Consider the following 27,609-nt stretch of genomic DNA (forward strand, 5'->3'; position numbering starts at 1 on the left):
CAACTGATTTTTAAAACACATCATTTTCCTAAGAAAGGAACATTTTTGCAGTTTTTTACATAAGATTGACAAATACAAAATTCAGTGTTCTTTTGGAGTAAAAAGGTTCTAACCCAAAATTTCCCACAAAACTCACTTGGTTTTATCACCAAGCATATTTCTTCTACACAGGTATCTGCTTATAAAGCCTAGCGCACTTTGGAGCACACCACCGGATGGTCCTCTAGGATGCCCTGCCTTCATCCCCATTGTCTCCAGATGAAAATAGGTATTTGGTGGGGGGGGGGGGGCTTTCCCCTCATGAAGTGTTTTCATCAATCAGCCAAAGTAGGGAGTGAGGGAGCGAGCATCTAAGTGACTGTGGCTCTTCCCTGACAGTCTTTGCACTCCTGGGTCCCAGGAGGAGAAAAACGGAAAGGAGCTTACAAAGAAATCACAACTGTCATGTAATGAATTGACGCAGGCGTGCTTTTAATAGCCCCCATTTAATTGTACAGTGATATCTTTTGCACAAGCCCTCCCACCACTAATGTATTAACAATCTCTTACTCTGTCCTGGGGGATTCCAACTGCTCCATTTTCTCCCCTTTCAGCCCAACCTCTACACTACTTGCCTTCCTCTTAACACTGTCACAAAAGCTGAGAACAAAACAAAACATTACAGGATTCCAGCCAGGTATTCCTTAGGTGTATTAAATGATGTCATTAACTTCCAGGGGAGGGGGGTAGTTCTTGAAAAGAGGAGTGTGATTAATAGCATAAAAATGATAGAGGGCTGCCATCATAGTCCTGGGGACAAGAAATGTTAATTTTCAGTTATTTTAAAACTGTAACATCATCAAGTCCATTATAGAGAAATGAGGGCTATATCTGACCTCAGACTAAGGCAAGTGGATGGCTTTTCTCACGCGAAAAGAACATGACAGGCCCAAAATAGCAAAATGCATTAAAAATAGTGAATGTCTTAACGGAATCCTGTTGTGTCCAGGGGTGTGTTTATTTCTAAACCTTCACATCATGCACCATAATACAGTGCAAAAAAGGACAATCTCATGTGGTAAGTCTCACCATTGTCCTAAGAAGCATTGTTCTTCACACCCGGCAGAAAAATATGTTTCTAAAACTAGACACCATGAGAAGACGTCTTAAGGTTACAACTAGAAATCTTCTGACTTTATTATTTGAAACATTCTACATTTTTTCCCAATAAGACCTATCTGCTCTTTCTCAATCATACCAATGTGAATAAAACTCTCCAGAAAGAAAACCATTATAAAGTCATAGTAAGACTGAGTATGCTAAAACAGGGATCTTTTGTCAGAGGCCTATGGCTTCTTTTAGCAAGAAAAAGATGGGCTAATTTTTTTAAATGTGGGTGTCAATATTCTCTTCAACCAAAAAGTTCCAAACTTACAGAAAATGCAGTGCAAGACACCATTTGCAGCTAAATGTAATTACAATACTGCATAATGAGCTGACCACATTTTAAAAAATCCAGCTTCAAATAACTTTCTCACAAGTTGTCCCTATCCACATCGCCAGTGACATGTTTGCTGGTTCTCCCAACTTCATTTTATTTCTCTCACACACTCCAAAGTTCTTCTGAAACTGAAAGCAGAGAACAAAGAATTAAGTTGGTGGTGAGGGAAGGAAACCTGAAATCTCAGAAGAGTGAGGCTAGCGCTAATGATTAAACTTCTCGCCCAATCAGTGTTTTACTCTGTGTTACCAGGATATGTAATGGAGTACAGTACTTATGGCTCAAGAAATTTTTGTACCTCCTAGAGCTGATTGGCAAGACCAATCCGTAGTAGAACTGGTGGAATTTGGCAGATGGAGAGAAAGACTCTCCCCCTTACAGTAAGTATGTAATTTGATAAAATTCCTTGTGGTATAAAACAATGCCTTTAGGCTAAACTCTGAACTTGAGTCATCTAAGAACCAAGTTTGAAATTTAAAGACTTCTGAATGAGCCTGGCACACAAAAAGCACCTTGCATCCATCTCCCTGACCTGACTATAGGCTCAAAGACCGTGGGGATCAGATCTTTGTTCAGCAGTTCAACAACCAAGCAAGAAACTAAACTGGGCATGTTAAACAGAATTCAGCCATTGTCAAGGCTGCCTGACAGAGCATCAGGGTCACGGGTGAAACCTTCAAGACACAGACGCCCAGAGTCCAGTTCCTTGAGATGCTGAAATCCTTGCACATCAGTATTTTGCAAAGTCCCTGGATGACTCTGAAAGCACAGCCCAGGCTGAGACCTGGGGTGTGGTGCTAGTTATGCGTCCAGGTTCCAGAGTCCAATCTGAGCTGAGGTCAAATGCTAACACTGCCTTATTCTTTGAGTGACTCTGGGCAAATCATTTAACAAGTCTAAGCCTCACTGTCCTGTAAAATAGAGACTGGCCTAATATATACCATGCGGAGCCTTTGCAAGGATTAGATGAGACGGTGTGTGTTAAGCATAGTTCCCTCCCGATGATACACACTTAGTGTTTAATCCATGTCAGGTATTTAGGCTGGGGGCCCAAAGGACAGGGCCTTCTACAATCCATATTGCACCACAATAGATGTTAATTGAAAGGAACTGAGATGACATTCTATCGCTAACGAAGTGTGGGTGTTTCAACCACTAGGCATTATGCATCACCCACTAGCACGCCTCATGCAAAGATCTTGGAACAAATTGGTGAAGGGTTAGGAGAAAATGTTTTTTGAAAGAGGTGAGTATATCCAACTTACATCTTCAAGTTAACAAAATGACACTTGGAGGTCAAGTTTATACAGTATGGAGACACGGATGCTGAGGCTATTAAAATAACCTATTAGCTTAAATCCCTGGTGACAGTTCTCTCTCCCAAGGGAACAATGGGAGGAAGGGTGAAGAAAAAGGGTAACACCTTCAGAATTGGGACACTACTGTGTGTCACCATTTTATTATTAAAGTCATACACCATAGCTTAACTGTGACACTATGACAGTCTACACTTTGAGCATCAGTCAGAAGCTTCATCGGAAAGTTCATGTTTCCTTTATATTTATGGTATTGAAAGGGTTTTTCTCTCTTCTCTCCTCCCCCTCGCCCCCCGCCTTTCTTTCTTTCTTCTTGGTATTCTTACCTGAGAACATATTACATTCACAGCCGAGTGGAAGACAACACCATTTCTACAACAGAAGTCACAGGGAAAAATAATTTGCTTAATAGACATTCACTTTCCTGCAAACTTTAATGAAAGGCATCTATTATATAATTGGGAAATAAAAGACACATGCTCACATACACTTATGTACACTGTGTTACTCAGGTGTGTATGTGACTTCACTAAGGCAAAAAGCAGTGTTTTTACTTAAATAAAATGAATCTTTTCTGTTGCAAAGCATTTAAAATGAAAAGGCTTATCTGTCCTGCATTTTCACCGCCAACAAATTTGGGGTCACTCTATATCTCCCCTGATAATCTATTTTAAAGGAACAGTTCAATCACCAGAAAAATAAAAGAATAAAATTCCTTAGATGAATTTGACTTGTAAATAAGGAAAGCTATTAAATGCTTAGTGTGTGTTTGGAGTCTATCATAAACACTATAAATAATCGCAGAATGTACAGCTCATCTGGCTCTACCCAGTGAGACTGCATTATTTTGTAAGGAACAATGCCATATCTGGCAAATTCTCTGGCACCTAACCCTTATCTCTTTAAAAATAAAATAAAAGGTGGGAGGAGTGGGGCTGTCAATCATTAAAGAGTCTAAGAACTTAAGCAACTCTTGTATAATGATTATATATTGTTCATTACATGGCTAGTTACGGTTATCAATTACCTAAAATTTTGTGAAAGCACAGACCAAATTTTTTTCACACCATCAGTATTTTTACAGAGTTGGAAGCCTCTTTAGGTAAACCATTTTAAGAGCCAGAGTACAGAAATAATCCATCCTGAAAATGCCTCCTATTCTAAGCTCCTGGCATAAAGCTACTGTGTCCAGTGATTTCATATTAGGGCCTTCCACACATAAAGGAAATGCTCTGAATCCTAAGGACTAATTGCACATCCGCAGACTTCCCCTTTCCACAGAGCTTTTTAATTGGGTACTTTAAGTTGCCAAGTATGTTCAAAAATGGTATTTCAAATAAGCACACAAAGTAACTGCCGATCTAGAATTGGAATATTCAGCCTCCCTTTGGATGAGAAACTGATGCTCTTATTTTAAGCTATTCATTCTCCAGTAGATGACAACCGAGAAACCAAGTATAAAGTCTATTTAATTCACCCGCACTCACAATAATATGAATGTTTCAGTATCATTTCAGTGCCAAAAGGTAAGGTAAAAAAGGGTTAGAAGTCTAGAATTAGAAATCATTACCCAAGCTGGATATAAGTGTATGTACTATATAATAGATATATGTACCTTATTACTTCCTGTAAGCAATTAGTTTAATAATAGACAGAATGGGATAACTATTTAGGGGCTTAATTTTGTGGTAGACTCAGTTATTTCTGAAGCCTCCCTTCTCCAATAAAACCCTGGGCTTTGACTCAAAAGAAAAGGGTCGATATCACATACAAGACTCTGCAGCATCACACAACCACATAAAACTGTCACTGTGAAATACTGCGCTGCATGATTTTGTTACTGCTTCTTTTATTCTTGCAGCAATGGACACACAACCTCAGAGGATGAATTCACCACTTCAAGGCTCACGCCCAGCAGTGGATAGGAACAATAAAAACAGTCTTGGGAACAGGAGCCCCCAGGGATATAGGCACTACCATCCAATCTGACAGCAAATCCACCTCTGAATTAATAATTTTTATACTTCCCAAAATCTGAGGGTTTTTTTCTCCGACAGGAGTACTCCTCCGTTCCTAGAAAGAAGCCCAACCCTGAAATTAAATCCAATGCTGCAAAATCATTGAGCAAATTCCTTTCATCAGATATTCGTATACTGAAGCTAGCACTTTAGCTTCAGATATTTTTTTTCTTGATGTGGACCATTTTTAAAGTCTTTATTTAATTTGTTACAATATTGCTTCTGTTTTATGTTTGGGTTTGTTTGTTTTTTTTGGCCACCAGGTATGTAGGATCTTAGCTCCCGACCAGGGACCGAACCTGCACCCCCTGCATTGGAAGGCAAAGTCTTAACCACTGGACCACCAGGGAAGTCCCTTAGCTTCAGATTATAACTACAGTTTTCAAAATAATTATCAGGCATTGGCAGGGGTCTTTACCCAAAGATCAGAAAATCTGCAAACCCTCTCAAAATGTATGCAAAAGTTTGACGTGCATTTTTTTGAAAGGAACGTTTTAGAATCTACAGAGTGGTCTGTGACCTGAAAAAAAAACCAACACCTGATATAACATTGTTTCTTTAATGATGGGGAAAAAATAATAAATATAGCTATACCAATTGAACAGACTATCAAACAGGAAGTGAATATTTCCTAATATTCAGACCAATGTGTTTACCTAGACAGAAAACTAGGTAAACTAGGTAAACACATGACAAACTTTTGTCATCCACACTATAACAGAAAAAAAAATGTGTTTAATAAAAGATAAGTTGGATTCATGCGTTTAATTGGGAAGCTTTTGTTGTTATTGTTGTTATGTATTAATGTACAAAGGGATTCTTTATTGTATGAGTAGAATTTTAAAAGCTGGTAGAAACAAGCCCATTCTCAGGCTTATAAAACAAGCCTTTACAGATAATTATGTTTCATTACTCTTCATTTTATGGGGATTGTATTATACAAAACAAATACCAGATGCCTATTTGTTTTATTCATTTCAGGGAAAAAAGAAATCATACAAGTACCTCTGCGAATAGAACTGCTTTTAATTAAACACAATGCACAAGGAGCACATAAAAATTAATATTGTTTGAAGCCAGCAGGTAGAAAGTAAATGCATCGAAAAGCAACTGCAGAAGAGCCCCCTCCCCCGCTTTGCTGAGCTGAGAAAGAAAACATTCCCCGGCTTCTTACTTGGGAGTTGAAATCAGCAAGAGATACTAGAGCAAAGTCATTCATAGGCTTGTTTGGGTAAATTAAAGCCAATGTTCACGGAAACATAAAACCTGGAGGTGAAGGGGGGAAAATGGCACCTGTATTAAACCAGACCCCACATTAGCCCTCCTTTTTGAAATCAGGCAGGTCTACTCTAAACCATTTGGATACAGCTGTTGAGATGGAATGAACCAGGTTCATTTCTGCTCCATCAGAAAAATGCAAAGTGATTTTCAGCACGGTTCTGACTTAATCTACAAACACCACAGAAGGACATGTCAAACAGTGGCTGCTATCTGATTAATACAGCCATGCTTAAGAAAAAAAAAAAAGTGGAGAAGACAGAGAAAAGGACAGTCAAACTAAAATTTGACAGTTTCTTCCTGACCCCAAGACATAAATCATATCTGTTTAACTGTCAGTTCTAATCAGAAAGTGAAAATTCCGCATGTAGCATTTTAGTCCCACAATGAGAAAATTTTAACTTTTTTTTCCATTTGCTTTTGCTTTGTTTGCTTTTGATCAAATCAGAGTAAGACCCACTCTCTACCCTGGTCCCAGACTTTGATATCATCTAACCAGTTATGATTTGTACTCACTTGAGCCAAGAGAAAATAAACAGACATTTTGAAAGCACTATGTGAAGTAGTGCTAGAAACCTTTTCCAAATCACACTTATTTAAGGGGTCACACCCCAAATTTCACTGTCTGCAATTCTGAATCTCAGAGCAGTCCTCACTCTGGGAAAGCTTTCCTTTATTCCTTTACACGAGACTTACGTCTTCGGTTAATGGACTTTGGTCCTTTAGTTAAATTGACAAACTAAACTGTATATTATTTTTATATTTAAAAAAGCAATTAAAATCCTAAGGCTTTTTAACCTTTAAAATAGATTTTTAAACAGGTATGGACAACTGAGAAAACAGAACATTTAAACTAGTTATCCCCCCCAAAAAAACTCATTATGTTAAAAGTATACTTAGTATACTCCTTTTTCTCAGACCAAGAATGGAGGGTGAATATACAGAAAGACAGACTGTGATCAGGAGTCAAATGCCACATTTTATACTCTACTGTAACCTAATCAAAGAATTATTTTCACAACGGAATACCTTATAGCTGTTAAAAGGAGGGAGAGATTTATATGTACTGACATGGCACAATGCTTGATATATAATTCAGTGATTAAAAAAAGAAATTACAAAGGAGGAGATATGTGTGTGTGTATAAAATAATCCTATTTTCAAGAAAATAAATAATATGTCACCTGCCTAGAGGAAAAGAAATATACACTCAACCGTTCAAGATGATATATGAGTGTGTTACAGGTAAGTTTCACTTTCTATAACGTTTGAACTTTGAACAACGCTCAAATATTATTTCTGCAATCTGCAATCACACACAAAAAAATTTCCCAAACGTTCACTGGATTATGGTTTACCCTGTACCCTTGGGTGGCTCTCTCTTAAAAGTTAAATGTAAACTCGAGCTTCTGAGATAAGAACCCTTAAGAGCTAGAACAGCTTGATGTGAATGGCAGCAGGAGGGGTGACGTAGGGTTAGGGAATCAGGGAACAGGAAGAGAGTGTGTGTGTGTGTGCACGTGCACACATGTGCACACAAGTGAACACAGCCTTCACGGGGGGAGGGAGGGTTACTGAAAAAAGACTGACTGAAAGGAAGCAGCAGAGTGTAGGGCGGGGTGTCTGAGACTGCAGGGGGGGCTTTTGTGGACAGCCACAAAGAAAGGCCTCTGATGGTCCCTTGTTAACAGCTAGAGAGTACCCAGGAAAAAGAGGTATGTAAAATCCACCCTTGTCAAGTGGGAGTGCGAGGTGCCAGGAGCTGCTCTGCAGAGACGTAAGTGGCAACAGAAGGCCTGTAAAAAAGAACGAAGTAGCCTAAGGATGAACCCTGGAAGCTGCAGCCCACCTGGGGGAAACTGCCCCTGGTGGATGAGGCCACAGAACTGTATCCCTGGGCCTCCTCTGTATGGTCCCTGCTATGGGATTAGATTCCAGGAAAGCTGATGGCACCACAAGCAGCTGGCTGAGCACAGCATGCAGTGCCCCGTTCATCAGGAGACAGTGGGGACTGAGGTTCTGGTCCTGGTCCCAGGGCCCAGGACAGTTGGTCCCTTTCTTGGAGGGGGCAGTCAAAACCCCAAAGGCGTGAGCAGAGGGCTCTTTTCTCTGTGGAGCTGCCTGGAGAGTCCGCCACACGTGTCTCTACAAGGACTTCACTCTCTTGGGCTGCCCTCCAGGAGGAAGTGAGCTTTGAAGCAATAGAAACTATACCTGGCCAAGAACTGAGGCCTTAGACAATAGAGTGCAGTTCAAGGTCCATAAAGCAGGCTTTTGGGGATATTACAGAATTATGACCGGGAACCTACTCATAGCTCAAATGACAGTCAAAGGCACGAGTTATTTCAAAGCTGCAAATCGTCGCCTGATTTTGGTGAATCTCTAACTTTATTCTTATTATATTGAACCTCAAGTGGTTGGCGGGGGGAGGAAAGTCTTGTAAACTTATTTTTTCTATTCAACAGCCCCTGTGGGTTGCTTATTCCAAACAAAATGAAAGAAGTCTATTAAGTTCCAAAAGTCTTTCTCTCTGCACTTACAGGCCACCGTGACCAAAAGACATTCATTCGACAAATATTTCTAGAGGGGCTACTGTATGCTCAGTGTTGTGCTAATACCAGGGAAACAGATAAAAAACAAATACACAAGTCTTGAGATAAGACTTATGGATTTAAGTCCAAGTAGAATGTAAAGTATGAAACATCCAAGTAACTTTGTGATCAAAAGATGTTTGGAGTCAAATGGCAGCGAAAGAGCCTATCAGGTATTTTTCCACCATGAAATGAGGTGTCATGTACTTTGATCCCAGTCAATTTTTTGGTCTGGCCCCTTGATCTACATTTGAAAAAGACAGATACTAAAGGAAACTAAAACTAAAACACCAAAAACTAAAAAATTTCTTAAAAGATGAAAAATTCCAGAATATGCCATAGTCTTAACCTCCATCTGTTTGGGTTCTGGAATTTCTAAACCAAAGAAAGGACTACAATGGGCTAACCAAATGCAGTAAGATTTAACTAAACACCTATCAATCCAACTACTGCACTGGGGGGTGAGCTCTGGGGTACAGAGGAGAATGAACCAGCTATACCCAGGAATACACCTAGAGAGACAAAAACTAAATAATTACAATGCAAGATCTTAGAATGATCTAAGATTGAAAACTGCCCCAATCTAAATTCCAGAATCTCCCCAGGCCCTGAATGACAGGACATAAGGAGGCCGCTCAAAGCTTACAGACACCTAAAATTATACAGGGTGAGAGAATAGAGGGGGGGAAAAGAAACTTCACAGAGTCCATCCACACATGATGGAAACAAGCCCTTAGATTACCATCTCATCTGCTGTGTGTGGATAGAGCAATGCTTAATCCAGGCTTCTGCTGATGAGCCTGGTGATAACCAGGGAATGCCCTGGGCTGGCTGATTTATGCTCCACTATCTGAAAAATCACTAGGCCACTTTTATACCTGCAAGGGGAATTCAAATGACAGGCTTCAAATGACAGGTCTTACACCAGTCCTGAATCAAGGAGCAAACTGAGAAAGCTCCCAAGTCACGGTACCTGGGAATTCCAAAAGCAAATATTTTAGACTTTAATAAGAGACATGTCAAAAAATCCAATTAATTCACCTCATCTAATTAAATGAGTTAATTGGAAATACGATACGGTACTTTTATCTCAACTGCTACCTGAATCTGCAAGTCAGCTTACAGGGAGAAAGAGGGACAATTTTTATTTTGTGAGGAAGAAATGAGACGACAAAGAGACAGGAACAAAAAAAAAAAAAAAGCATCTGATTCTTGGCAGAAAACAATATCCAACACTGACACAGAAAAAAAAAAAAAAAGCATTTTGAATATTTCCTCCACCTACAAATAAATACAGGCCTAGTGTCGCTATTGTACGTAAAATACACAACTGCTTGCTGTCTGCAGTCAAGCAATATCATGTTTGAGATTATGGTAGAAGGTCTCACTTGACTTATACTTTAATGAACTGTTCCCTAGAGTCTCTTTTGCAAAAGCTGTTAGGGAACACTCTATATGATTCTGCGATTTACGCCAAGGATATAATCCTGTTCTAACATGCTTTTGGGTCGGGGGAATGTGGTAAAGTGCCAAGGGACAGGATGCGACCCGCAGTGTATCTCCATCACAGCAAGGCTTGGCCCAGTGTGGAATCCAGTAGGAATCAGATCACGTCTGGATTTGGTGGCAGAAACGGTTATTACAGAACAGCTCTCACAACGTGTTCGTTCCTAACTGCAGCTGTGTCTCCCGAGAGCAAGAATGAAAATACAAATTACAATGTGTCTGAAACCTCCCATATCTTCAGAACACAGGCTAAAATCTCCCTAACGTTAACCCGGACTGCTGTTAGACGTTTATCACAAAGGGGAGGTAACACACTGCTTCAACTTAGCATGCAGAAAGGGTCCAGAGGTCTGGGTCCTGCTGCAGCTGATAATGCCCGTCCTAAAAAAAAGCCATCAATTGTTAACAGCCATGCAAATTGCAGAAAGCAGAAAGTTACTCACTGTTATCGCTTCCCGATTTGCTAAGTACCCCATCGTGATGGGATCGCTCTTTCGCCTCCTTGCATTGCGAGAGAAGAAAAAAATCGTATTATCTTCTCTGTCTCATGCAGGTTTAGCTCAGAAAGTCATTTCAGGTGATGCCACTGGCACATCTGCCACTGTTTTAATGTTTTTTCAAGAGGCAGGAACAAGGAGACCCACGTGACTGCTCAGCTTCTCGGAACAGGTGGGAAACATGGTATGTACTTTGGTAAAAGGAAAAAAAAATGTTTTAAAGACATAAAGTCATATTAATAATTTGCACCCTCGGTGGAACAACTTCTGGGAAATGAAAATCTATCACATTTTGGCAACAGTTACAACAGGTGGTTGGAATTCTGGGCACTTGCCAAACCACCTTAAACTTTTATATGACTAGCAAGCTAATGCATCACACTGCACACTATAGTTATAATGAGCTGTAAACAGATAGGTCCAATGGAAGAAATGAAATGAAAACAGTGATAAAGAGACACAAATGGTAAATCTGAAATTGGACAAGACTAACGTGGTTTAATGGAACAGGAAGATTAATGACAGTAACAATGGTTATTGACTGAGTACTTACTATGTACCAAGCACCGTTCTAAGCATCTTACACGTAATATCATTCACTTAATCTTCACAGTAACAATCCTACGAAATAGGAGTTATTATTATCCCCATTTTATAAGTGAAGAAATGGAAGCAAAGAAGTAAGGTGCCCAGCTAGGGGCAGAGCCACCATTCACGTTCAAGCCCCTAGTTTCCAGAGCCTGGGTGCATGACCTCCGTGCCATACTTGGCTGGAAGTCAAGAGATATGTGCTCCATTCCCTGTTCTGTTGCAACCAGCTACATGACCTTGGGCAAACTGCCCAGCTTCCCTGGATCTCTACTTCCTTATCTATATAATACAAGAGTTACACTAGACCGTTAAGGTCACTTCCATGACCTTATTTCTCCTCCCTCCAGATAAAACTGACACCATGATAGCATGATTGAACACCAGGCTCCTTCTCACACAAAGGACAGATGCATAGACATACACATGTGTGCACAGACCTGACAGCCCCAACTGGTGATGAGTTCACAGGACTCTGTGCAGGAAAACCAGTTAAGAGAAACTGAGGCCACGGAGGCTCAAAGAGTCACCAACACCCCTAGAATAGCTACTTCACTTGGAATTTAAGGGTGCTCAATCTCTGAGCTTATTTTTATAGAAACTTAAGGTTTATTCTGACAGTGTTATTTACAGTAGCCAAGACATGGCAACAACCTAAATATCCATCAGTGGATGAACAGATAAAGGAAATATGGTATATATACACAATGGAATATTATTCAGCCTTAAGAAAGAAGGAAATCTCGCCATTTGGGACAACACAGATCTTGAGGGTATTATGCTAAGTGAAATAAGTCAGACAGAGAAAGACAAACACCATCTGAACACCACTTACGAATCCAAAAAAGAACCCCCAAACTCACAGACACAGAGAAGAGATTGGTGGTTGCCAGAAGCGGGGTGGGGGTGTGTGTGTCTGGGGAGTCAACAGGTGAAGGTGGTCAAAAGGTACAAACTTCCAGTTATGAGATTAATAGTCCTAGAGATGTAATGGTGTCTATAATTAACAAGAGAGTAAGTCTTCAAAATTCTCATCACAAGAAAAAAAATTTGTAAAAATGTGTGGACATTAACTAAACTTATTGTGGTAATCATTTTACAACATATACATATTGCTAATATATATTTACATATCACTTGCAATATGTATATATAAAATATTTTACAATATATCTATATATAACATATCATCATTTGGCAATATATATGAGATATATATGTGTATATAAAATCATTATGATGTACACCTAAAACTAATACAATGTTATATGTCAATTATATCTCAATTTTTAAAAAAAATTTATTTTGATACTGAATCCTTTTAGCCCTCATTTATCCTACTTGGGTTACTCCTTAGACAAAGCTAAGTCTAAAATAAGTGCAGCGGCTTCCCTGGTGGCACAGTGGTTAAGAATCCGCCTGCCAACACAGGGGACACGGGTTCGAGCCCTGGTCCAAGAAGATCCCACAGGCCGCGGAGCAACTAAGCCCAGGCACCACAACTACTGAGCCTGCGCTCCAGAGCCCACGAGCCACAACTACTTTAGCCTGCAGGCCTAGAGCCCGTGCTCGGCAACAAGAGAAGCCACCGCAATGAGAAGCCTGCGCACCGCAACGAAGAGTAGCCTGGCTCCCCGCAACTAGAGAAAGTCCACGGGCAGCAACGAAGACCCAGCGCAGCCATAAATAAATAAATAAATAAATTTATTAAAAAAATAAAATAAGTGCAGGAAAATACTACTCTTTCTTTGAACTGCAGTAAACATTGAGGTACTTAAATTTTATCTTCATATAAAATACTGTTCAATTTTTAAAAAACATGTAATATAACTCTACAATCTAAATACAGAAAATATTATACATTTCCAGTCTTTGAATCAGTAAAAGACTGACTGCCCTACATTTACAGGTTTGCAACATTACACTTGCATACTTAAAAATGCAGTTATCATAAAAGGTATTGCTTAAAGGCAGCTTTTTTAATGCAGTGTGAATTTTAAAGGAGCACGTAGCGTATAAGAAATGGTGTTTTCAAGAAAAATTTATTCTCTGCCTCTCAGTAAAGCTAAAGTATTTCGGTATTAGATCCCCTCTGATTAGATTTGCAGATTGGTTCAGATATACAGACCTAGAAATCATTTTGGAAAATGACCTTACCAAGCTTCGTAAAAACATAAAACATAATTCATACTTAATCAAGTGTCATACGATTGCCACCAAATCTGAATCCATTTTTAAGACCTACTAGAAAGTCAAGTAATTGGGATCCAGTGCATTCTCCTTTTTAATCTATACACCTTGAATACGTTTATGTAATATCCATACAATTCCACAAGCTAACTGACACAAACAAGCCAGGAGATTTTAAGTGCAGGAAATGAAGGCCAATGGGAGACACAACTGAACACCTTCCCTTTGCTTTTTTTTCCCCTTTGCTTTTTAATTAAATGATAAATCTCAATACGAATTCATTAGAAGCCTGATAGCTCAATTAAGTTATGTTACTATATACTCTGGGGCAATGCTTCAATATCAGTTAACAGAGTTGGGATGTAACCTGAGCAGGAAATGTAAGCCAAAAGTTATATTTGACCTACCATTTGGGAGAAAAATTGCAATTAAGGGGGCACAAAAAGTCCCAATATCTACAGACTGTTAAAATTAAATGACAAAAAGACCATAATGGTTTCTCCTGTAGCAATACATTCTTTAGATTCACAGTATGCAGTAAAGCCTGTCAGTTCATTTTAATTTGGTTTTACCGATATCATATTCAACAGAACAGGAAAAAAAGAAAAAGAAAGAAAAGAAACTACCTTGGGAGAAAAGAAAAAAAAAAAGGTTATTGGAAGAAACATCCACTTTGAAAATGAAAAGAAACTCTGGGTAAATCAGCAAAAGATGAACTTGGAGGAAACACGGGAAGGCCTGGGCTGTAAACCAAAGACAGTGACATCTACAGAACCCATACTTTGCACAGTCAACAGTATTTCGATTGGCTAAATAAATGTAATTTTTTTTTCATTTATCCAGCAAAAACTGAGTGCCCAGTATGGGTGGGTCAGGCATGGTGCTAGGCTGTGAAGACACAGCAGTGAGTGAGTTCAATGTCACTTTCCCCACAGAGCCTTCCTCCCACCCCGTATTTAAACTGTAACCCCCCCCCATTCCCATTCTCACTGTGCATCCACATCACCTGGTGAGCTATTTAAAAACCTGAACTTCATCCCCAGAGTCTGACTGGCCAGGAGTAGGGCCCATGCCCCATTTCCAGAAGCTCCCCAGGTTGAGACCCACTGCCTTCACCCCTTTCCATATACTGCTTTTCTTCCCAGCATCAAACACCTTCTAACACAAGCCATAACTGACATGGTAAAAGCCTCCAGTCATTAGACTGGGACCATCTTGGGGCAGGGATGTGTGTCTGTTTGGTTCACTGTTGAATCCCCAGTGCCTGGAAAGAGTAGGTGCTTCATAAGTATCTGTTGAGTAAATTTAATGAAAAACAACATGAATTCTCCCCTCAGGGCCCATACAATTACTGAGGAGAGAGAAAAACAGAGAGTTAAATAAATGGAAAAAAACCACAGCCGTGGCAAGTATTAACTGTTCTATAAGGGCCCATTAACAGGAGAATTGTGACCAAGTCTGGGGCATCAAGGAAGTGACACTGGAAGAAATGAAATGAAGCTGGGGGACAGTTTTCTGAGAGAGAGAAGAGGGCATGTGGGGAAAGGGAGGAGGAGGAGGAGTGAGGCTCTGCCAAGGTGCTGGGGATGCAGAGGCAGGTAGAGCTGGACCAACCCCACCTTCGTATCATATGAATGAATTAGGAGAAGCCTCCAGGGTGAGTTCAACTAGGATAGTGGCATGGTCCTATTTTTATCAGTGGTGCTGTGGACGACTTCCACCAATCTGTCAGGGTGCTGGAATATATATAGGACATGTGAAATCCATTCCACATTTCTACCCATCAGTTCCCATCCTGGGCATCCCTAGAAATGCAGAAAAAGCAGGACATGCGCCACAACATACCTACCAGGGCAGCCTCTAAGCAACAGACTAGACGCTTCTCCTCCCCTCAGGGACGCCTCCCCTGCTCTAATTCCCAGCCTCCATATTCCACACCTGGGGCCACTCTTTCCTGGAGCCCAGGGCCCAAGTCATCTGGAGCACTAGTCCGTCAAGAATCACTAGCATCACAGGCCCACATGACAATGCCAGAAAACTTTATATTTCTCATTAAAGTATTGATATGAATTATAAAACCCCAGAAATCTGAGTTAGCCACAAATACCAGAACTCTGATGCAAACTCCAAGGATGCAGCTACCCCTTGTATCCGGAGCCCTCGGGGAACTTGCTGAGCTTGGTAGATAAGCTTTCAAACGGAGAGCTTATCTTAGGGGCACCAAAGTATTTTTATTTTAACCATAGGGTTCAAAAAAGTTAAAAAGTTCATTATTTGTTCCTCTACTTTCTTAAACAAAGGCCAGCATACATAAGAGACGGCTCACGGTCACCGCTGTACCGTGGTATAGTTTATCAAATATTTACAGAAGCTCTGGTTGGTGACAGGCGTGGTATTAGGGTGGCGGGACTCAAAGGCATGCTTCTTTGAATCTGCTGTGGGCTGAGAAACCAGATTACTACGCTGGTTAGAACGGTCTCTTCTCCAGTAAGATTAAATAAATTCTAGGTGAGAAACACAAGTGATATCCTATAAATCAATCACACTATTCTTTACGTGTGTGGGGTCTTCATGACATCAGTTCCAGCTGTGCAGAAGCAGTACGATGCCGTGGTGAAGAACACAGGTTCAGAAGTCAGACGGCCCTCGGTTTGTGTCCCAGCTGTGTGCTCTTAGGCAAGTCACTTTTAAAGATTCTCTGAACTTCGTTCTGCATCTCAAATGAGTATCTTCCTGCTAGGGTGGACGTACAGATTAAAGAAGATACTGCCCGTTACCCAGCACACAGTACACTCTCAAGAAATATTAGTTGCTATCATCTTCATCAACCAGGCTCAAATATGTCAGTGCCAACAGGATATGGCTTAACAGTGCCTGCCACAGGCAACTTCCCCTAACCACAGTCCCATTTCAGGAAGCAACTTAGGCTGTTCTTTGCAAAAGGATGGCCACCAATTCAATCAAGAATGACAATGTGACAGGGCACTCTTTCAACTGATGAGGTCACCACCAGACCCAGAGACGTGGCCTGATAGGAATGGCTCTCCCCTGAAGGAGTAAGGATCCCCAGTAAAGCCAATCAGGCTGGTTTCCTCCAGGCCTGCAGGAGAGAATTCAGGAAAGACTGGCCAGTAGTTGGCAGACACACCCCGCGACAGAGGTGCCAGTCTGGGGAGAGATGAAGGTCCAGAGCGGGAAGAAAGGAGCAGACCCAAGTTATTGTGCTGGGTCCTGAGAACTTACTGGAACAGTTCAGGTCCAGTTTTTGTTCCATGTCCCTTCACAATAAATCCTGTGACTTAAGGTGGCCTGAGTGATATTCTGCTCTTTGCAACCCAAGAGCCTGTCGAACCAGCCCATTCACACGAGGTAGCCTTCCAAAGATCACCCTCAATCGATGAGGCACAGAAGTCACTTGCAAAAGCAATAACCTGCATTCCTAGAGCAGTCATCCAGGGAACTTGGGGGATGCAGAGTCAAGGCAGTGCCTGACTGCCCCAGAGACCACCCTGCACCTACTCCCACCTTTGCCCCAGGCCACCTGCAAGCTCCAAGGCCCCATCTAGGTCTTTCCACAGCCCACAGAAATAATGGCTAGCCTTCCAGGGCATCTACCACAATTTTCTGGGGAGTAAGTTATCAAGAAAGAGGTGAGCAGTTATTTCTGTGGCTTAGTAAAGAGCCAAGTTATGAAACTAAGCAAACCTCTGTGGTTGATTAGAAAATGGCAGGAAGGTGATTTTTAATAAACACCACCACCTTGTAGAGCACATCAGTGTTTACAAGGCTTTGCATTACAAGCAGTTACCCACTCTACCTCCTTTCAATCTTTCAACGACCCTGTGAGGTGTTATGATCCCCACTTACAGATGTGGAAAATGGGGCTGAAAGGTTCAGCACCTAGTCCAGGAATGTGTGTGGGTCAGTGACTTCCCTGGTCCAGGGTCATCGCCCTCTCCTAAAGGGCTTCACAGAAGACAAGAGGGTGCACAAAACGAGGAAGTGTTTCTCCACAAATCTCACTGCTGCTCAAAGCAATTACAATGGGAAGAAAGTCTAACTAGGCGTAAATGGTTTGGTTCACTTTGTTTCCTGTCTTGGTTTTTTGTTTATTTGGGGTTTTTTTTCTTTTTTTTTTTGGCCACTCAGCAAGGCTTGTGGGACTTTAGTTCCCACACCAGGGATTGAACCTGGGCCCTTGGCAGTGAAAGCGCCAGGGAATTCCCTCTGTCTTGGGTTTTTTTTGTTTGTTTGTTTTTGTTTTTTTATCCCATCAGACAAATGGGTTTCTCCTGGCTAGGGAATTTTTTTTTTTTACATCTTTATTGGGGCTTCCCTGGTGGAGCAGTTTTATTGGAGTATAATTGCTTTACAATGGTGTGTTAATTTCTGCTTTATAACAAAGTGAATCAGTTATCACTTAGAATAGTACCTTATTTGCACTTAGAATCCCAGACCTGACCTGGATGCCCCAGAGGTAAAGCCACTTGTCTCAATTCACCTCCAAAGGACCAGACTCAACAGCCAAAGAGAAAAGAGAGGAGGGCTTTGAGCAGCTGACACAATTAACTTACAAAACTGACACCTACCCAGGTTAGGCCCACAGATTCTGAGATCCCAGGAGAGGCTGCAGAAGGCAGGGAGGAAGCGGTCTGCTCAGTAAGAGACACACGGAGGTTTCTGGCTCCAGCAAAAATGAAACTTCAAAGGGAACGGAGCTGTGGGAACTTCAAAGACCCCCTCCCCCACCCACCCCCGACGCAGGACCAATTAACACCTACAGATGTTTATCTAAGCAGTCATTTCATGCCGGCTACTTCGCTAAATGGGTGCTCAGACTCACCTCAAAAATTGCTATTCCTCCAAAAGGGATTGGGGGGGGGGGGTGGTCAGGAGAGAGGAAGTGCTGTGTTTTCTGAGAGAGAGACCTTAGTCAAGAAGAAAACAAATCCTCAATACAGTGAAATTCATCACAGGCTTATGTATAATAAAAGAAAAGATGGGAAACAAATCTCTTACTAAGAAAATGCAAATCAACTACGGTACGGCCATGAGTTACTAAAAAGAACCGTGCAGCCATTAAAAATCCTACTTTAGTATTTTAATAGGATTTTCCTCTTTAGTAGGAGAGGAAGAGGCTCTGAGATAATGTTAAGAAAAAAGCAACATGCAAAAAATACACTTAAAGTCAGACTTTAACTTTATAAAACCGACAGACTAGAACGGCCAGGAGTTTGTTTTGTTCACTCCCGGCGGCCCCAGCTCCAACACCTATGTGTCTGGCACAAACAAGACACTTAAGGAAAATGTGTCAAATTCATTATTTACTATTAATTAAATAATAACTAACATATCTATACAAGGTACGTGGATATGCAGACATAGAATGACATAATCAACCGCAGAGGTGTATATGTGAGTTATAACAGGCCAACTGCTGAAGTTTAATAATAGTGGTTAGCTCTCACTGTCAGGACTAGAGAAGAAATTTCTTTTCATATTCATCTCTTTTGCATTTTCCTAATTTTCTGCAGAGGCTCTGTACAGTTTTTATAATTTTTTAACCACTGTTTTTCTACAGGGAGCCTCAGGGCCTGGGAGCAGTGGTATGCTACACTCCAGAAACCTGGCCCGTTTTGTCAGAAATGGAATCTTCCAGTGGGTCTCCCATTTCTACAGGGTCACACCTTATACCTGGGGCAAAGGTCACTCCTGCACCACCTCATGGGTTCACTGACATCTAGTACAGGGCAAACCCTGCAAGGTGCTATCAGGAGGGCAAAGGTCACACATGATTCACTTCCTCACTCTTCTGAGAAGAAATCTAGGGGGAAACGAAAGGCAGAATCTACATAGTCAAAGTTATAAGGTTCCCTGAACGGAAGAGATGAAGGAGTTCGATACTTAAGTGTCAACTCAGGGCTGTCTTAATCACATCTCTTAGCCAGATTTTTTCCTTGGGAAGCATGTTTATAAAGGAAAGCAGTAGAGGAAAAAAAAAAAAAGATATGACATACAAACACCCAAATCACACTAAACTCACTGATAACAAAACTGTGAACAGGTAGAAATTTTGTTTGATTCTTTAAGGTGGTAACATTTTTTAGAGGAAAGAGCATTGTCTTTGACATCCAAGATGCCTGGTTTGAACACCACCATTTCCTCGCCAGATGTGACCGTGGCTCCTAACTTTACCCTCTCCAGGCCTGCACTCCTATCTATAAAGTGGGGATTTTACACACTGTTGTCGAAAGGCTTAAATGAGCTAATAAAGGTGACTTCAGATAAGACACTGGACAAATATCTTGCAGTTTTGAGGGAGTCCCTGTGCATTAAAGGAACTTGGGCACAGACGGAAGAGCTTTGAAGGAAAACCAATCGGTCATTAAGCTCATGGTGTTCACATCCAAACACGAACACTCTCGGGAGACTGCAGTATCTAGTGACCGCTGAGCCTGACGGGTTCCCTCCGGAGAGGCTGTGTGGGAAAGTGACGGTCATGAGGGAGCAGCGGGCCTCAGAGAAAGGAGAGGAATGGGAACCAGGAAACCTGGACTGTAGCCTCCGCTCAGCCACTTACAAGCTGTGCAGCCTTGACAATCCACCTCACCAGAGCTGGCCTCAGCTTACAAACCTGTAAAATGGCCTGACGAGACACCTGGCAAGGTGGCTGTGAGCAGAGCAGCCGGGCCCTACCAAACACAACCTTTGGTGTGACCTTAGTGTACTCAAGGTCATTGTCAGCAGGTGTTTCTAACAGCGGGTTCTGGGGAGGCACATCCACAGGCCTTTGGACAAAGAGAACAAGCACCACCTGAGGGTGTGACAGCTCCCCTTTTGGCCAAGTCGGTGCCACCCAAAGCTGCTGTTCACAGTCGGGGGACCAATGGTGGCCTCCCACTGGTGGGGCCTGCCCAAGCCTTCATAGCAAGCCATTCTCTGAAGGACAAAATCCTACAGGCTCCCAGCTCAGGTCACAGATTCCACTTTCACCTGTCATTTTTTGAACTAGACTCAATCAACTTGCAAACGTCCCTAGAAGTAGCCCACGAAACCTCAACCTTTAGGGATTCCTTGTAAATGAGGCTCTCAGGAGCCCTCCAGAAAGCAAGTTCAGAGAAGGTGAGAAACTTGGGGGCGGGAGGGGCACAGAAAGAATTAGAACCTCAGTGCAAGAAGACACATTGCTAACTTCAAAATTCGTCTAGGGCTGGCCCTAGCTTTATTTTAAAACAGTGCTTGGGCTTCCCTGGTGGCTCAGTGGTTAAGAATCTGCCTGCCAGTGCAGGGGACATGGGTTTGAGCCCTGGTCCGGGAAGATCCCACATGCCACGGAGCAACTAAGCCCGTGCGCCACAACTATTGAGCCTGCGCTCTAGAGCCCGCGAGCCATAACTACTGAAGTCTGCATGCCACAACTACTGAAGCCTGCGTGCCACAACTACTGAAGCCTGCGTGCTACAACTACTGAAGCCCGTGCGCCACAACTACTGAAGCCCGTGCGCCACAACTACTGAAGCCCGCGCGCCTAGAGTCTGTGCTCCGCAACAAGAGAGGCCACCGCAATGAGAAGCCCGCGCGCCGCAACGAAGAGTAGCCCCCGCTCGCCACAACTAGAGAAAGCCCACGCACAGCCACAAAGACCCAACGCGGCCAAAAATAAATAAATGAAAAAAAAAAAAGAGCACATATGTGTGTTAAAAAAAAAAAAGCTGTGCTTATGTGGTTTATTTTAGAAATGCTTTTGTGCTAACATACACCCGTGGGGAAAAAGGTGCTAATATTTTACATTTAAAACCTGAGAAGCACTATTTCCAACTTTCATTCCTCCAAGGCTCCCTGTTGGATCACAAACTCGCTCAAGGTGTCTGGGAATATAGTTCAGGAAAATGGGGAATCAATACATCATCATTTACTTGTGCACATTTTCTTTTTGCTATATAAATGCATCTGAATTCAGCTTATCATTCAGTGAATTCACAGCCTATTCCCAAAATTCACTGGAGCCAAACTGAAAAGTGCCCAAAACTCCTACTTAGACTAAACAGCACCGGGGACCTCCACCTTAGTTGGCAATGAAAAGAAATATGTAAGCCCTAGAGCAAAAGTTCTCAAGTCTGACGATGCCCTTAGTAGCGGCTGTGTGTCAACCCCTAAAACTAGATGACAAATTATGCATGTATGTGCTTTCTTTTTTCACAAAGTTGGTCCAAAGTCTTTATCAGCTTCCCAAATGATTCCAAGAGAAATCCCATAAGAAACACCATCAATAAGGACCTTTCAGTGGCTGGAGAGCTTTCAGGTGTGTCTGTAATTAAAGATGGAATACTGTAGGTCAAGGAGAAAAAGTCAGAAGGCCTGCTTTCTAGGGCTACCCCTGCTAGTAAACAGTTTTCTGACCTTCAGCAAGTCCCTTTAACAGTCTATCCCTCAGTTTCCACATCTGTAAAATGAGGATGTTTGGAAGTTGTATGATCACTTACCTTCAAGACCCTTAAAAACACAAGGATTGTGAGGTACAGCTTCAACAAACACAGGAGAAGGTGTCCAAAAGGCCTGCACAGAATCCTGCCTGTTCCCAGAAGAGCTGCTTAAAATATTCTCCACCGCTTTCCTCAAAGGGGTCAAAGATAGAAGCCACCTCTCATTTCCTTCTTTTTCTTCTATTTCAGAAAGTCAAATTTGAAGTTTCACAATAATGCCCTTTGAAGGGATCTGCACTATGACGTTCATGCAAAAATACAGTAATTCTGTAAGGCTGCGTAAGAAGCTCAAACGATGCAAAATAGAATTTCTCTAAAGCCTTATTACAAATCATGTGATTACTGTAGCAACTTATTTTAGCCAGTGTCATCTACATCTGTTAATATATGTAACTGATGAAAATTAATTATGGGTGTCATAAAAATGGATGTTTTAATATAATCCTGGAAGTCTGGGTCGAAAATATTGCTCTATTTCAAGAGAAAAGTCTTTTCCTTCATTCCATGCAGTTCTTCTATACCTTTAGTAGTAAATGTCTGATTTTCACAAAAGTGAAGTTGAAACAGAAGTCTTCAACTAAACATTTATTGTCATATAAGGCTAAATTTCGCTAAAAGCAACTTTTTTTTAGTTGATACACTTGTACATATTCTATAGTATTGTAACTCAGCCATGATACCATAAATTTTCAATCTAATTATCAGACCCCCTAAGTCCAAAGCAAAGTTATATGTGGTTGCTTGTGGCAGCAAATTAAACGGAAGGCTTTTCATAGGCACTTGCTAATAAAGAAAAGAAGTAGATGAAAACTGATCCTGTTTTTATAAGCCATTATCAAATGAACGCTTAGAGAACCCTAAAGCAGTCGAAAACCCATTCCACCAAAGGATAAACTAAGGTTCAAGGTGATGAATCAAAAGTCACACCATGAGACAGTATGAGAAGTCAAACTTAGATGACTTCTATAGACCTAACTGTAATATCCTCCGCTAAAACCCTGGGAAGAGATTAGCATTTGATTGAAGGAGTTCTGCATCTGACACACACACAGCTGACTTACAGAAAACATCAGTATAAGTAGCAAAGTACAATAGTTGTGCTTACTTCAGAGCACAAGACAGGTTGCCTGCTAGGTGAGCATTCTCACCACATTTCAGAGCTCATTCATTCTTCATATCTTCCAAAGTCAAGGGCAAAGGCAAACATGTTTGCAAGCACCATTTCTCAGAGATAAAGCGTTCAGATAAGCCAGAGAGAGGAAGGAGTTAAAACTCCAGGTCAAGCAGGCCGATGAATATAAACGTTCTGCAACACCATCCCGTCCTATGAAACAAGGTTAGAGCTGTAAAGTATAAAATCCAGAAGTGACTCTGAAAGAAATCCCTGCTCAGGAGAAAGAGGTAACTTGCTTTCCTCACTAAATGCCACTCTTCAGATGAGACTCAGTCCTGAGGGCCTGACCCCTTGTGGTCTTTAAACATAAACCAAAACAAGGGCGTGGGTGTCTGATTTCTTGAGGCAAAAACAAAGAGGGCAAAAATTAGTGAAATTTAATTAGCAAAAATTAAAGGTTCTTGGAAACCAACCCCTCCTTCCCTTATTGCCAAAAATCTCTAGAAAAACCTTCTGCAGAGAATGCAGACGATTTATTTTGGGACTAGGAGAGTAAAGCAGATATGACTGTTGTATCGGATTGAGCGTGTTTCCCAAATAAATGTATAATTCAGATTTCTTAAGATCTCCCCTCCAGTTCCTTTAGAGGAATGAAGACCATCATGATTCTTCTACAAAATTCGGTGAGACTGCTTTAGAAGACAATGAAAGGTCAGACTTCATCTCGAGTTACTCCACCATAAACCAGACAAAGAAATTCCTCAAAGGCTATGAGCATTTTTTTCTTACAAGCACCCACAGGAATAGGTCGATGTAAATGTCGTGTAAACAAAGCGTTCATTACTAACCACAGTTTGTTTCTTTTGTGAGAAAATTTTAATCCATGGCAACTGCACCCAACATTCACACATAACTGCCCTCAAAGCAGAGGAAAATTTAGATTCATAATTGACCCTACAGCCTCGGGCTTTGCTTATGCTCGAAAAGCAAGAGGTGTTGGGGTTTGGGGAATCCCAGTGTTTGATACTTTCTCCTTCACTGTCTACGATCAAGTACAGGAGGACTTGAATTTCTCTTCCAATCACTCCTACAGAGGCCCAAGTGTCTGAGGAAATCCACAGACAACAATGAAACCTTTCATTTCAGGGTCCTTTCCCCACCATGCCCCTTCCTGTTCCCATCAGTTCTGCAAAGCGTTTCCCCTATTCTGCATTTCATGAATCAATTGCAAAATCCGCCAACCTCTGCCAGTTCCTCTTGTACTCAGCTGAGAGGTTCCCCTTCCTCCCTGGGTAGCACAAGGCTGCTCTGGTTTTTAACTGGCGTAACTTGGAAATGCACTGTGGAAGCTCACTAACTCTTTCACAGCCAGACAGAAGTGAGAGAGTCTGGGGCTCCCACCCCATCGACGAGGAAACGGACCCTCCAAGCTCAGGTTAAAGCCGATTCGTAGAAACTAGTTTTGACCCCAAGCCCAGTGTGTCAGTTACTGTCACTGGGAAGGAAAAGGAAGAGTGAGAAGGTCTACAAAGTCTCCAACTCAGTTACTTAGCAACTGGACAAAACTTGCTTCACTCCAGAGGGTAAAGAGGCATCTCACAGCGCATTCAGAGAGTTAACAGTCTCCGATTTACATGCAAATTGATAAAGACAAAAGGGAAAGGGAAATCTAAATTAGCAACTGGAGTTTACAGCAGAGGGGCTGAGGCCCAGATTTTTTAAAAACAGCTTCTCCTAGGGAGGCAGGATATATACATGCCAACAAACACACATGAATGAATGAATGCATGCATGCATGCATGCATGCAAGATCACAGGCTCTAACCAGTTTACAGTCTCCCTTCATAAAAGTCAATGCCACCTGGGAGTAGGAAAGAGGCAGGCGCAGAAAGTTTAGTAGCTGAAGTTAAAGGACTTCCACTGCTAACACAAATTTAAGGTTTGCGGAAAGATGACAATTGAAGGGTGGGAAAATTCCGGGGAAAGCTGCTCCCCCTGCTCGTGAGAAAAGCAAATAAAGCATCACTCTTGGGGTAAGGTTCCCGGACTGTGGGTGGATTCAAAGCCTCTCGGGTCCCTAGACCCTCACAAACACCCTCCTGGATCCACTGGTGAAGTGCAGTTTCCAAACTTAGATCAAACCCACACCCTTCATAGAACACACATCACTCTGAAGGTTTTCCAAGCAAGAGGGAAACATGGTCACCTACTTGGCCCAGGAAAGTGCTCCAGGATTTTCCGTTAGCCCAGGGAGCTCAAACTCTGGGTCCTCAGCTCCAAGCTACACATCAGAAGCAGGCTGCTCAGTCCCAGGCTCAGAGCAAAAGGAAGAGGACCCGAGGGGGGGGGGGTCCCCTGCCCCACCCCCATCTCCCAACTTCACACCTGGACCAGGTAGGCAGGGCCCAGGGCTGACCCGCTGAGGCCCATCAGCTAAGCCACTTACTTCTCATACTCAGTGTTGTCTCTGTCACAGCGAGAATCCTTGTGCTTTTGCCAGTCTTTGCCATGCTTGCAGGTGGTGAGAAGCACGACGTCTTCCCCATTATGGACGTGATATAAGGCATTCCTGGTGTCTGACCCTATCCCTGTCAGGTACCTCTTCCCCTTGAAGACTAGCATGTACTTCCTGAGAGGAGGGATAGTGTTAAACTTCAAAAACCCCCTCTCCCCTCCTGTCCTGGGATGATCCTTAGAAAAGAGGGGAATAGAAACATCAAAGTTGGGTCGGAAGTTTTCAGTACTGATGCTGGCTTTGGCCAGCATCGCCTGGCCGATGTCAAACCCCACATCCTCGGTGTAGTCAGGCCAAGTGCCAGAATATAAATTAAAAATTAAATGATTCCTACCACTGTTCCACAAGTGGAGACTCTGCACTTTGGATCTCAAATTGTGCACATACTGAGGTGACAACTGGTCTCTGTCTAAAGTATCCAGACTCAGGACAAAGAGGCACGCCTGGCTGGGGTCCGAGGTGTAGAACCTGGAGCCCTCGATGGCCGCTAGAATGTTTTGGTAACTTTCGGCGATTTTCTCCCCTTTTTGCTGCGGGTATACGTAGACTTTGAAGCCGTTTTTCTTGCAAAGGGTGAAATCGAAGCAGGACTCCATGCGGCACTTCTTGCCTTTGTAGATGCTCGAGTTGGCGTCTCGCTTCTGCCGTGGGGAAATGTGCACACTGGAATCCTCGTTTTCCAATTGATCCCAAGGAACGAAGGGGCGCAGAGCGTCCGGGAAGCGGGGCCAGAAATGATCCGGACTCGGGTGGTGCAAGCCATTCCGACGGCTGTGCTCCTCTCTCCGGCTGTGGCTTCTCGATGCCCTAAGCTGCAAGCCTCCGAAATAAAACAAAAGGGCGAGACAAGAGCCAGCTGAGAGCAGGATGAAATAGCGTTTTTTGGCCTGCATGTGTCCTGCCTGGGTCAAGAGGATTGTAAATAAACACAAGAATCACCCAAGTTTCCCAATCAACACTTTCAGCTCCAGTCCGCCATCTTCCCGCCTGTAAAGACTTCAAACTCTCCGCTCCCACCTTCTCTGGATGCCTTTCCCCAAGCCGTGGACTGATCCAGCGCATGTGGGCGATTTCTTTAACTTTCTCCCCTTCGGTCTTTCATCTTTGGGTTGCACAATAGACGGGAGAGAGCGGGGCTGAATATTTCGCACCCAGGGCGGGCGAGCAGCGGACTGTAATTCTCTTGCATGCAACAAGACGGAGGAAAAGAAAGAGAGGGGGGAAAAAAAGCTCCCGATGCCCAATCAATGACAAGACGAAGTGATTTCCTTGCCTCTCGGATTCCTCTCGGCGCCGTGGAAAACGAGCCCCGGGAAAGCAACTTCAACTCATCCACACTCCGGCGCAGAACACTCCGGTTCCAACAAGTCAGCCGATCTCCGGGTTCAGCCGGCTAGTGCATCTTGCAGCTGGGGCGCCGTAACCTCACAAATCCCTGCATCTCTCTTTATTCCCTTCTGCAGCGGCTCCGAGACTCCGGCGGTGTTTACTCCTGCGCTCGCGGGGCCGGCCCCCGGGACGCGCGGCGGCCCGGCAGAAGGCGGCGGCGCTGGGTGACGGCGGCGGCGCGTCCTCCCCGCGGGCAGTGCCGGCCCCGAGCGGCGCTTCCCAGGCCCCCGCGCGGTTGCTGCCGACCGCCGCGTTCGGTCGCCGAATGTTACCCGGTTCTGAATGTTACACTTACACATTCCATTCCCGACACGACAGCGCTGACCTCATCCATCCACGCAGCCCGCGCTGCCATTGGCCGAGCGTCACGTCCGGGGGGGGCGGTGCTTCCGCTGCGCCCATTCATAACCCCCGGCCACCGGCAGAGGCGCCGGCGCGGCGCTGGGGGTGCGGGCGGCGTGTGGACCGCGGGGCGTCTCTGCCGGGGCCCGGCGGGCGGAGCAGGGGGCGGCCCAGTGCGAGCCCCGTGGCCCCTCGGCTCGTCCCGGCCGGGACTCCGGCCTGGGCCGCACCGCCTCCTACTGCTGCGCCGGGAACCAGCGCCTCCCAGAGACGCCCGCTGGCGGGGAACCGGGGACTGGCCG

The 27,609-nt window shown here is 43.2% G+C and overlaps 1 protein-coding gene across 1 annotated transcript in view; it reads right to left on the minus strand.

Annotated features, from left to right (window-relative positions):
• The window catches only part of EXT1 (exostosin glycosyltransferase 1), a 304,586-nt gene extending 277,335 nt beyond the window's left edge, over window positions 1-27,251 (minus strand). Inside the window, exon 1 of the mRNA XM_081258480.1 lies at window positions 25,508-27,251. Within this exon, the coding sequence (XP_081114606.1) occupies window positions 25,508-26,469 (962 nt within the window). The 5' untranslated portion in view covers window positions 26,470-27,251. The remainder of the gene's footprint in view (window positions 1-25,507) is intronic.
• Window positions 27,252-27,609: the final 358 nt, after the last annotated feature.

Source organism: Mesoplodon bidens (assembly GCF_964165515.1).
Source record: "Mesoplodon bidens genome assembly, chromosome: 16".
In the NCBI taxonomy this organism is placed as follows: domain Eukaryota; kingdom Metazoa; phylum Chordata; class Mammalia; order Artiodactyla; family Ziphiidae; genus Mesoplodon; species Mesoplodon bidens.